The 13130-nt window shown below is 46.7% G+C and overlaps 1 protein-coding gene across 1 annotated transcript in view; it reads right to left on the bottom strand.

Moving 5' to 3' along the window:
• T265_07660 (hypothetical protein) overlaps positions 1 to 12706 on the bottom strand; it is a gene marked incomplete at both ends in the record, with an annotated part of 41416 nt that extends 28710 nt beyond the window's left edge. Inside the window, 3 exons of the mRNA XM_009173233.1 lie at positions 655 to 858; positions 4281 to 4491; positions 12440 to 12706. Coding sequence (XP_009171497.1) covers positions 655 to 858; positions 4281 to 4491; positions 12440 to 12606 — 582 coding nt within the window. The remainder of the gene's footprint in view (positions 1 to 654; positions 859 to 4280; positions 4492 to 12439) is intronic.
• Positions 12707 to 13130: the final 424 nt, after the last annotated feature.

Below are 13130 nucleotides of genomic sequence, written 5' to 3'. Positions count from 1 at the left end.
TATGCCGAACCATCGTTTGCCGAAAAGAGTGCTGTTTTCCATGCCCAATTCGGAGTGGCGTAAACAGAGAGGTGGCCAACCCTTGACTTGGCGGAGGAGTATGAAGGAGATCACGAAACGCTTGGGTGCTGTCGGTGCTACTCGCCTTCCAGGATGGGGACCGCGTGATCCTCACTGTGCCTGGTTGGAGACACTACAAGATATGGCTGCCAACCGATGTCAGTGGCGTTCATGTTGTCAGTTTCTATCCAGATTGCCTGAGTGAGTGTCTGGAGGTGTAGGCACCTAGGAATGATTGTGTTAAGCTAGCACTAAGTCCCTCCCCCTTCCACCTTTACTCTTTTCTCTACAATAAAGTTTTCAAATAAATCATAGTTGTACGCCAGTGAAGCATCGGTGTTGAACATTGATGTCATGCTGTCGATGATGATGACGATGAACGAATCATCTGTGAATTTGCATCCGCATAGAGTAACAAGGTCCAGGACGTTTAACTGGCCATCCTGCAAAAATCAAACCCAGCCGCAACTATTGGTCATTGGTCCACTAAGTCGAGAATTACACTTTATCATTGCATCATGTTACAAGCGAACAGTTTCCTGAATGTAACCAATCAGTTAGAAAAAGAAGCGACCGTGGAAGTTAGGAGCTTACCTGATGACAGACTAAAATCAGATTTAAGTGTGGAACTTCATAAACAGTCCATGAACGCGGATAAAGTCCGATGTAGTGTGCATGTTGGGCGGAAAAACCCCAATTCCAAGAGCGCAATCCATTGGCGAATGCTGGTACACTGGTTTGTGGTGATAGCACTTGATGGAATAGCGTTTCTTCTCCTTTTCTGATTGTCAAAATGAACTAGAAGTTTTGGAACAAACAACAAGCGGTAGGTGACCGTGCTCGTACTGAGCTATGAAAATTCCAAGTAGGGGAAATTACCAGGCGGGAAATCACCAGGATTTCATATTTAAAATGCAACGAAAAAGTGTCTAGTGGACCCACTGACTACTGCAGGCAAAAAACAAGTATAAAAGTGAACTTCTCCATGTAACAATCACCTCTGCCCCGTGCAAAATATAAAAGTAAATTGTTCAGCTGTAACACTTTCGGTGCCTAGCTGCCATGCTACCCGAATGGAGAACCGGGATACTGCCAGGTTGCCCAAGTCTAGACAGGGGGAATCGAGAGGCAGAGGCAGAGGCCGAGTTCGAACCGCGGACCTTCCGATCAGTAAACGCGCTCTCTAACCACCGAGCCATCTCCGGTCTACGTGTCGTCTGTTCGGCACTGATTGCTCACAGGCCATGAAAAATAATGATTTTTAACTTGACTGAAAAATTAGGCCTGACTGTCCCGGGCTAGCGGTCTCGTTGGGAAACCCCAAAAGGCTACTAAGTGCAACGAGTATCCAAAAAAGAGTTAAGAAAATTATGAGCAGTACCGTAGCTAACACTGAAACAGGCAAATTTACCAACCTGAAAGGAGAAAACTATGGACCGTCTGACGGGAATAGGTCATATTAATAAGAAGGTACCCTGTGCGAGATGTCGAGTGTTGCACGTCAGACGATAGATTTTGTCAAATGAAACCCACTAATAATGAACTACACCTACTGAGCAGAAATTGTGGGAAACTCGATTTTCTAGTCAGCAAGGTATAACTTGATACTCAGTGTACAGTGCTAAAGTGACCACTATACGCTAAGCTGGCCCGCATTTGTTGTGGAAAGCAGATAACGGCAAACCCTGATATCTACAAACACCACCGATCCCACAGAATAGTGCAATTGATTCGGATTTTCCGTAGGCCTCCGCCAGCCGATACTGTCCCAATAGTTCTGCGATTTTGTGGGTTTTTGTTTCGAAGAGAATGTTTATCTACATACCTCGATTACGGAGGAACTTTTTAATGATACACAGCCATACACGACCAGTGAAAGTACACCACGCGTTCCGTTGATGAGATGTCCATTTTTCCGCAAGTGATGCGCATCAAATGGTCGCCGGGAAAACATAGCCTGTTGACGAATGTCCATGTATATAAAGCGTTTACGGTTGAACGGAGGGTATGAATCAATACAGAAAATAATAAACTGCCGAATATCCCGTCGCACTTTCTGTATGAAAAGATCTCAGTGATCATCAAACACCATATACCAGGCGTCACTCAGTGATCCAATCATGTTCGTTGGTCTGAAAATTGCATGTGGTTTTCACGGATCACTCTGCAAAACTTTCGTAGGGAGAAGTGCTAGGATAGAATCTATTCGGACGGAAGAAGGTAGGAAGCCAATTTAAAGCGTTCTGAAGACAAGGCAAGTAGAGTTGAGAGAAGGGTTTTACGGGTCTCAGGCAAACGCCTCATGGTTGAATCCTATATTGTAAAGGTGTATGTATCACGTCATTCCACCGAGACTGACATACATGTTCAGTATCCCTAACGAATAGGGAGAGAGATCGCAGGTTTGAAACTCCCTAAAGTTTCGTGAGATACACATCACTGATGATTCTTGGCAGAGATGATACATCTGCTTCTTGGCTTTTCAGCATATATTGGAGTCAATTACAGGACAAAATCTCGATTCCGATTCCCAAATTTCCTCAGAAAGTCAGTGTTAATGAGTGACGAAACGAAATACAATGTTTCCCCTAAACTCCACTCTCTTGATAAGTATACCATAACCAGAGGAAATCGGTCACAGATGTGGTTTGACAATTGACACCCGACAACGGCGGGCCGGTGACCGACATTACGGACTTTCGTTTGCACGACATGGTTTCGGTCCCCTGTACGGATGCCTTCCAACTGACTTAGGGTCCTGTCTTTGAAGTTGTGAGCATGTATTGCTTTACCGGAAAAAGACGTGAAAGATATTTCAGATATATTCTCATGACTACACAAGGATCTTTCATGAGTCAACTAAGCTGATGCCTCATTAGCCACCCACAAGCCGCGTCCAATCGATCGTCTAGCCGCAATGTACTCCGAAGCAGAAAGGATATAGCGCCTCGCATCAGGTGATAGTCCAGAGGTTTCCGTGTATGTGTTCGGAAACAACACAACAAAAGCTCACGACGTCGCCTATTTCACCCTCTCTAAGGCTAATGTCACTCGAGAAGACTTTGTGAAAGCTGCCCGGGTACCATCCAGTACAGCTCAGAGGGGTTAACGAGGTAAGCAAACCGTCGCACCATGATAGGGTCTAGTCTGATCGCGACGGATTGAGTCTCTTCGCAACAAAAGAGAACAAACGTTCGGACGAAACCGTAGCCATACTCCGTGGACTTCATTCGCCAAATCCGGATACCGGCAATAGTTAATCGGTAGCTCCTCAGACTTGTCCGCACAACTGCGCACTATCCTGAACTTCCCTGACTTAGTCGTGGAACGAATCGATGACCCTCTCGCCGGTCAGCTGATACTTTACAAGCAGAAGACTTGCTTATTCTCAATCGAAATAGGCGCCTCATTTCCTAACCTTTGACTGTTAATCTTGAGCTCAAACATATGAAACACGTCACGCCTGTTTCCTCGTGTGCGTCAGCAAAGTTCAGCATGTGGTCTGCCTCTGTTGATACCGGATGAACCAACGATGACTCGTCCAAACGCTGTCACTAATGCATGCAGTTGCTTACCTGTCCAAATTTGCCGCTCTGTCACTTAGTGTACATCGGATACTTTGGTGCACTTTCCGGATGCAAGTCGAGAAGGCATTCGTGATGAGTACCAACAAAAAAGTAACCACTGCAACGACAAGATTGCTTTCATTAGGCCGGCAGTATAGTGTTTCTACATACGTGCAGACTTCAACCTGTACGGTCTTGAGCTTGGAGTATTGTTTGGGTTTGTTTGGATGTATAATGTGTAATCCGACGATCGTACTAGCCGAGACGTTTCAAAGATTAATGTTCATGGTGGATGGTGAATGGCGGTGACCGAAAATCAGGTTGAACGAAATTGGAATTTGAACTGTTTGAGAGGACATGCTCGATGTGACTCTAACCGGATCATTTTCATAGTATCAGACAGAAAATGATTGTGTTAAGCAGTAGTAGAAGGTAAAGTCCATCGTAAAAAGGAAGGATGACGAAGACGCTGCCAAACCATGGGTACAAAACCAGTGGCGTGCAACACATCTGAACAACGGTTTCATCGCTGGAATTCGAAGTGAGATGTGCCTTTAAACCAGTCTGTTTACACTCCATTATACTCTACACGATACTGAGTCATGATACATCGACCGACTGGGGAATTCTTTGAAGCAAAAATAAACCACTCACCTGATCAGCAGGCTGCGGATCGTAAGAATACATACCGGGAATGAGACTAGACCGAACGAATTCGCCTCGGAAACCACGACCTATCGCACCACACCCGATACCACCCATTGGAACCCCGTAGATCGGTTTCCAAGGTACATGTTGACTAGGATCGAGGAAGGGCAACCGCTTCTCAATTAAGCGCTTTCTCAAGTAGAATCTGAATGTGTACCTGTTGTTGAAAAACGAAGTAAATGAAAACGCGAAATGGATAGTGTAAGTGAAGAACGCCAACGTAGAGAATCATACCATAATACCGCGCAAAGTTCTGTTTGAGTTATTCGGAGGAAGAAACTTCGTAAATCTATCTATAATTAACGGCAGCGCAGTTTTCCTATAAGTCCAAGCATTGCTTAGCAAAACCAGCCCTGGGTATCCCGGAAGTGGTCCTGTCTTTGCTGTTCTGTACCGCGAAACAAGCAGGATAAAAGCTACTATCGCTTGAAAGCTAGACTCATTGTCTATCAATATGTGTATTGACCCATTCTAATGATGATTATTTTTTCACCACCCGGATCGGCTCTCCAAGAAACAACCCAGATGTACACTGCACTCTTATTTCTGTTTTCATTCAGTCCCACTTTATTCTGATAAGCCCTTCCTCCCTCTAATCCGAATTCAACAGCAACTAAAAAATATCCCTTAAGGTTGATCTTATTAGTTACGGCTACTGATGTGGTGAGGCGTCAATCTTCACAGAACGATCTCACACTTTTTCCAAAAATTGGTATCGACTTCCACGCGACGCATTCCAAACGTAGCCTACGTTCTATCAAGATAACCCACCACTCAATGGCTACGGATCGGCTCTCCAAGAAACAACCCAGATGTACACTGCACTCTTATTTCTGTTTTCATTCAGTCCCACTTTATTCTGATAAGCCCTTCCTCCCTCTAATCCGAATTCAACAGCAACTAAAAAATATCCCTTAAGGTTGATCTTATTAGTTACGGCTACTGATGTGGTGAGGCGTCAATCTTCACAGAACGATCTCACACTTTTTCCAAAAATTGGTATCGACTTCCACGCGACGCATTCCAAACGTAGCCTACGTTCTATCAAGATAACCCACCACATCAATGGCTAGAGACATTGTCTGACATGGCCCAGTCGCGCCCTCAATGGCGCTTGTGCATCCAAGCTATTGTCTTCAATGCATAGCTCCTTTTCCAACCTCCCTCCCCTACTTGAGAGCTCACTGACAGTGCTGGATTTATGCACCAATTTATCATCTCCCGCCTCCAATACGCAGCTACCTATCCCCCCCCCCCAATCATCGGAGAACGAAACTGCGGCAGCTACAACCACTGTACGACGAGTACGCAGTTATTGCAGCTGACAATGATGATGATGATGAGACTTTTGAGTCAGAGGCTATGGGGTAGGGTCACCAAATCTCTATATTCTCCTACTGTCACTTGGGTCGGACATTTGAGTCAAAGGCTCAAGGTGAAGTGCCTCAATCAAACTCCCGAAACAGCGAAGTATCACTTGCCTGCACAGTTCTGTCTTCACTGATGTCCCTCACTCACTCCTTCCTACCGCACAAGCAAACGTTTCTGGGTCATTTGATCACCAGTCGTCTGATAGATGTGCCTAATATACCCCGCTGCCCATTGACAACAAGCAAAATAACACTGCTGAATCCATGAGATCCTTTCCGCGTCCGCACTCTGTCAAATTGTCAAACAGACAATGCTCACTGAGACCATAACGCCGAGAACGAGCTCAGCTCTTCCACGTTCCACTCTCCGTTTGTCCGGAGATCCATAAACGATGAATTGCGGGATATGTGGCGCCGGAGTTGCACTCAGACCCAGAGCTGAACGCGCTTGAACTGGATGCTGAACGCGCTTTGCTGAACTGGATTCCATGAACAATTACCTTCGCACCGTTCGGTTATTTAACTCAATCAAAGTTAATGCAAATCGATTTTTTAAAAACCACCTGTAAGCAGTGTCGGCATATACCCCAGCGGACTGTAGTTCTGACTACCAGAGGGATACATTCTATCGAGAGTTATCCGCGCTCATTCGCGGAGCAACACTGATATTGTGATCCTTGTAGGCGATATGAATGCCGATCGTCTGAGCTCCTTGGGAAGCCATTTGGAGTCGATGCACGTCGCATGGACAACGGAAGGCGACCCCTCCAGTTGTGTGCTGATCACCAACTGATTCTATTCAGTATGAAATTTCACCATAAATGTTTGCATCGCGTAACCTGACGGCCACGAAGAGCAAATCAACCGTGGACAAAAAGTGGACCACGTGGCTACCAGACACAGTTCAAGACTGCCTTTCCTTTTGAGGCACAGCTTGACGCCAATCACGCCATGAAGCCAGCACGCCTGACAGTTCGCTTCACTTCGGACACTCGCATTTTAACAAGCAACATGCCAAATCGCCATCTTCCGGGAACTACCATAACTAATTTAACAACTGTCCAGTAGACAAACACTGTGCCGGTGGGGAGAACGTGGATTAGGTGTGGTAAAGTGTGAAACCAGCTGTGCTAGCGCCATTTACCGCTGTCCGATTTCTCCGATATAATCAAGTAACCGCTGAAGATCGTCGGGATCGCTAGTCTTGAATCATGCCGGAAAGTGCGTGCCAAGAGAAGAGAAAAACGACGGTGAACGCAAATCTCTCGAACACCAAATAGTGAAGCGCCTAGAGAAAGAACGTGAGCTCTGGTCGACATCGAAAGCTGAGGTGAAGAGGGCTTTTGCTACCGGAAACCGAAGCATCTTACACCAATTAATGCCACCGACTGGTCCAATTGAAGCAACGATCAGTGAAACGACAAGTTAAAAAGTGTTCTGCGTCGTCTCCAGCTGCGTCACATCAGGCGTGATCGACTATGGTTCAGAAGTGTTAAGAATAATATCAATTGGGAGAGTGCTGTGACATGCGGGTTGTCCCTTAAGATGCTCTGGACACAGCTGACCCTTGCACCGCATCCCGGTGTCTTGGCCAACCAAAAGTCATAAGGAGACAACTCAATAACTCACTCGTGGATGAGCCAAATGGAATATGGTACGAACAGTTCGAAAAGTAGTTCAGCTGGCCTCGTGTAATACAGTCTTTGGAGACAGTGTGTGGCAAATGTAACGTAAAACTTAACCGCTTGTCAGTATGAAACATCCGTAGTAGAACATGAGAGGCCATCAGGACCGGACGGTCTGCATTTAGCCCTTTTTAAAAGAGGGATGATCCCTGTTAACCTATCTGACCGAACTCATTGATGCGAAATTAGGGAAGAGCCAGGGACTCAAACAATAACTTGGCAGCGAAGTATGAAAGCCATTACCAGAAAACTCAGCTGCGCTGGTTATTGCAGTCTTCCTGGATGAGAACCCCGAAACGGGGTATATCAATGATTAGAGAAATTGTCAGGCATGGCCCAGTCGCGTGCTCGACAGCATGCATACATCCAAGATGTTTTCTTCAAAGCACAGCTCCCTTTTCAATCTCCCCAGTGAAAAGTTCACTGACACCCTTGTATTGGCGTATCAATTGTATTAACTACCGCCTCCAAGGAGTGGCTATTCATCACCTCCCCACCACCCCAAATCACCGGTGAACGAAACTGTGGCAGCTGGAACTACTGTGCCGCTGAAAATGATGATGGTCCGTCACAGAGTCGCTACCAACCCTGAGTTCATAATGCAAGCCGTGTGAGATTTTGCGCGGTGTTTGTTCTTGATGGGGTCCTCATTCCCACTGGGGCGAGATGGCTTAATGGTAAGAGCGTTAATTTACTGACCGGAAGGTAAGTGGTTCGAACCAGACTTCTGCCTCTTCCCTTCTCTAGGTTTGAGCAACCTAGCAGTCTCCCAGCCCTCGTGCTTCCCTCGGGTGGCATGACAGTTAGGCGCGGAAAGGGCGCTATAGCTGAATGGGAATGGATGCAGGATTCAATGCTGAGTTGGTCTGTGACAATCAAGTAGGTGATAATTTAACCGGGAAAATCGTTTTACCATATTTTGATTTGGTTGGGGAAAAGTGGAACAGTTTTTACAACGTATCAGGGCGACTTCAAAAAGTTTTGTCAACAAACAGTGTCCACCTAATCAATCCTACTCATTGTTTTCCCGTGACATCCTGATTAGAGTAAGGGGACAAGGACTAGTTAGGCACTGTGATCTGACTGACTGGTTATTGTCTGTCTAAGAGCTAAACAATTCCAAACTAACAGTTCCAAGAGGTGCACACACCTTAACGGACTAAAGAGGTTAGAATAACTTCAGAATCAGGCAAGAATTAAGGCCATGTTGTCCAAAAGTCATCTGAAAACTCCCCACACTGTACGTGAATCGCTGATGTCCATTAGGTCTACCACGGGGAATTACGTGATAACATAAGCTGACAAGGAGCATACAAAAAGGGCCCTAACTACCTGGATGCCTATTTCGCTCATACCGACTTTGACACGCTGAAAGGGATAATTTCTCCGAACGATCGTCACCATCACCCACACACCGGCTTTATCCCGACAACCCGCAGTGAATTGTGTGCTACAACCGCCTTCACGATGTGGTCCCACAAATCTCTCGAAAAATTGGCCAAATTACCGTTGATTGCAATACAAGCCAACTGACCTAACTACCTGTCAACATCTGGAAGGCCTCGCCTCTGGCAGGGCCGAGAATGGGAGGACCCTCTAATGGGGTCTGTGGAAATCACAGGAAACACCTGGTTAGTGGACCATGGATGCACTACAGAGCAGTGACCAAACCCTGACCAAACTGAGCATCCTGTGAGCAACCGCGCAACGCGGTGTGAAGCAGAAACCGGTGACAGATAGGTTGTACATCATATCCTTTTTTGCTTCAAACTCCAGTAGCAAATGAAAGTGAAGTATCTTTAAAGGTTCGAGGTCTCAGTCATCCATCACGGGGAAATCATGCAGATAAACCAGATATCCTCTTCCGTGACAGAGCCAATAACTGGGTGAAAACGTGCACCTTTTGGTATCAACTAGAGATCAAACGTGGATATGGTGTGTGCGATGGCGGGCATCAACATCAGCACCATATCGCAGAGTCAGGATCTCGTCGTTGTGCAGGAGTCTCCGTACCTCCATAGTCCACTGGCATGCCTCACGGTGTTCCACCATGACGCCCACCGAGTCCCATACCTAGCTGGTCCACGAACAAATATATGAAAAACACAGTCCCCTCGCCACCGGGTTGACGGATAAGACGTGTGCGAACTGCTGTCTAAAAACTTGGATTATTATGATGTTTCCTCTGAGAAAGACCGGCCAAATTGCCTCCTCCAAGGAGCTGTTTCCTCGTGGGAGTGGCAGTTAAGAATCACGCACTCTAGCCAGCGCCAACAGAATTCCGCGTATCGGAACAATTTCCCACAAATTTTGCGGTGGTTCTATGGAATTGTCTACTTTAACTGAAGGGAGTGTCCTAGATATATAATACTCTTGCACACTGGTTATCTTCCCCATAATGATGCACCACAGTAAGTCGGTACGGTAATCGCCTCCAATTGACTGGGGACTAGTGGCTTTTCATAATAGACGTGGGTGAGAAGTATCAGAAACAACGGGCTGTCAGGAAGACGCAGCCACACATAACAACGAACTGATCATAGCAAGCTCATGAAAAATCGAGTTCTTGTGGGTTGTTTCATCCCACACTGCAGCTGGATCTCAACTATGAGATGTTCCATCGAGGTGGTGCAGACACATGCAAGGATTACTTCGCCATCACCAGAGATCGAAAGATCAGTGTTGACACCGACGCTTCATGACGTGCAACCGCGACGTCTATTGAATTATACTTGGACAAACAGAAGCAGGTGAGGGAAGGTCCTGGTTTTGGCCTGTCGCAAGCAGTTTGAGGCTCCTACATCTCCAAGAGCTCAATTAGATAATCTGAAAAGAAGCTGACAGCACAAAACCCACTGGAATTTCCTACAATGCTTCCAGACAAGTGCAGGAGGGGTCACGGAGACCCCATCCAGGAGAGCGTACCACACCATCAACACCCAAACTCCTTGTAGTTTCGTTCACAGCCTCAGTCATAGAATGTTCACCTCACACTTCGAGCCGTTCTTAAGGATACATGGGCACCAAAACTCATTTTGGTGGACAATATTTCGCCATGCCTAGAACACGACTGAGCTGCCGTAGCCGACGATGCTGGATGTCGTCCGTAGTCTAGCACACAACCAAATACTTGCTTTTCCTAGTTACTAATCTATTGACACCATCCAATACCAGCAACACTTCCGAGACATCGACAGTCAAAAATCTGAAGACACCCACATCGACTATCCGCAGAGGCCAAATTTCCGGTGGACCAGCTGGAGATTAGATTACTTCGCGAATCGGGAAGACAATGACAACTTTTGGCAACTTCCGGCACCTATGGCGTCGACAAAACGTCAGTTTGTCTGCCAAGAGCAGAGTTTACACAGCTGCAGTGCGCTCAGAAGACATATAAAACTTGTCAATGTTTGACTACCAGTGTCTCTGAAGCATTAGTCGGGTCTGGTGGAGACGTCAGATTGGTCATGCAGAGACACGCCAGAAGAAGCAGAAACTCTCCTGACAGATTAATTATGCTTCATAGGGTGTGCTGGTTAGGACATGTACTCCGCATGCCAGTAGACCATCTGCCCCGCCGAGCCCTTTTCGCTTAGCCCTGTGCTGAGTGCAAGCGACCGAGAGGTGGACAAGTCGATAAGACAACTGGAGAGCGACGGACCGCACTTTCTACAAATTCTCCCATAAGCGTTGCCAAACGAACAGCACGGAGGTGCATATCAACAGGTAACCAAATAAGCAGAGAAATTTGCGCTGGGTGGCCCAACACAAGCATCAGCCGGAGAGGCCTCCGCATTAACAGAGGGGCGCAACCGGAAGCGAGAAGAGAACAAAGGGGCAGTCAGCCCTATTACAACAATTGATCTCTGCACCCTTGTTTCTGGGAGTCAACATACATCGATGCAAAGGGAGTCCAGCGTACGAGCAATAGCTACATTTATCCTTGCCTGATTCAGTGAACATTAAAGGCAGCTAAGTAGGCCAGTGTTCGGGGCTCGATAACAGACTCCGAGGTGTTTAGGATTTTCGTCGAAGTCGGACGCATAAAAGCCGCGGCTCAGTCTGATGCATTGCGAACAAAGCGGTCAACCCTATTTCTGGACCCAACAGAGAATACTCATATTAGGGTGGGGCGGGGTAGAAAAGGGTGTACTTGAAAGAGGATGAACTGTTATCTAGACAACCGTAAACCGTTTGACACGGTCAACCACAGACTGTGATCGGATAAGATTAAATCTTGTAGGCTCTCACATCGGGTGAACGTCAAACTATACCATTTTCTAGTGAGAAGGTGGCGCTTGTTCACAGTGGAGGGTCCCAGGTCCAGGCTAGAGGTCACTGTCAGTGGAGAACCCAAGGGTTAAGTGTCGAGTCCTCTACTGTGTCCAATCTAGGTGAACAACATAGCGGATGACCTCAATAATCTCTGTTTGTTTGAAAATGATGTGCAACTACTTGACAGCCCCTAACACAGGGCTACACAGCACAACCTCAGTAAATCGAACGCCTGGGCTGTTGTTTGGGAATCCACCGTATGGCTAAAAATGTCGTCATATTGACGCCTTAATCTCAAAGACGGGGATTCTAAGCATCTACTAGACTTTATTCGAAATACTGTTTTTCGGATCATTTCTGACGGCTGTGACCACAGTGAATTTCTGCTGACTGAAATCCTCAAGTTCAGTCCCGGTGCCATTACTCCACAGTGTAACGTGCCTGCCGTTTCGCCCGACCTACGAGTATATATTGATAATGTACAAGCTTGCCCACTTCAACTCACAGTGCTTTTGTCTTCCACCCAAAAAGACTGCCATGGGTCCTTGCATTACCATGGTGAGTTCGAAACATGCACACTACAGTGCACACTGCGAATCAGGAATAGAACCTGAGATCAATGTCCTCCATACGTTAGTGCACACGGGGTTTGAATAGCGTGGTGATTAGAAGCACGAAAGGCCAAACAGTCAATTCGGGCAGGGCCTAATAGCAATATCAGCATCGGAGAATAGTTAATACCCGCCACGCCCCTAAACGTGAAGCGGAAACTCACCTAAATGCCATTGGTATGAAACTTTTAATCTGAGACAAACGAGGGAGGCCGAAAGGTTTACATTGCACTTCAGGTTTCCGGTCGAATCTGGCTTTCCAACCATGTTTAGAAACCGCACCCAGGTTCTCCAACATTTGGATCACATTCTGGTCGGTCTCAACAGACATAATGCAACAAAGGCAACACAATACGTCCCAGACGAAACGACAGCCGGAGTCCCGTAAAAACCCGCAGCGACACGATCGCTAGAGGGTATCACTGGGCCCGGCTATCGGCACAACACTTTGCCAAGGTCAGTTCATCCGTTGTTCCTTTATAGTTCCGTGGAGAGGCATTGGTGGGTGGATTCCCAGTCTCATGCTTCGCTTTGTAGAAAGTTGGGTCGATGTTGTTTATGATCTGGGCAGAATGTACTGTCAGCAAAAAGAGGCCAAAAGATTCTTTAAACTTCTCATGAGCGGCATTGCAACCACCGCTTAGAGAAGGTCATTGACGGATTCACGGATTCACGGATTGATACACAGAATCGAGGCTTTTGCCCGAGTTTCCCGGGTCGACTGTTTCTTTGCGGTCAGTGGCTGTCGTTCTTCTGAAAGGCACAAGTGAAAAAAGGGTGTAGCACTGCTCTTTATGTTCTCAGCGCGGGGCAGTATGCTTGCCAGCGCGAGGATTCGCATAAATAAATGTCCAA

The sequence above is a fragment of the Opisthorchis viverrini genome (assembly GCF_000715545.1).
Source record: "Opisthorchis viverrini unplaced genomic scaffold opera_v5_189, whole genome shotgun sequence".
Taxonomy (NCBI): Eukaryota; Metazoa; Platyhelminthes; class Trematoda; order Opisthorchiida; family Opisthorchiidae; genus Opisthorchis; species Opisthorchis viverrini.
This window is presented reverse-complemented; position numbering and strand designations above follow the sequence as displayed.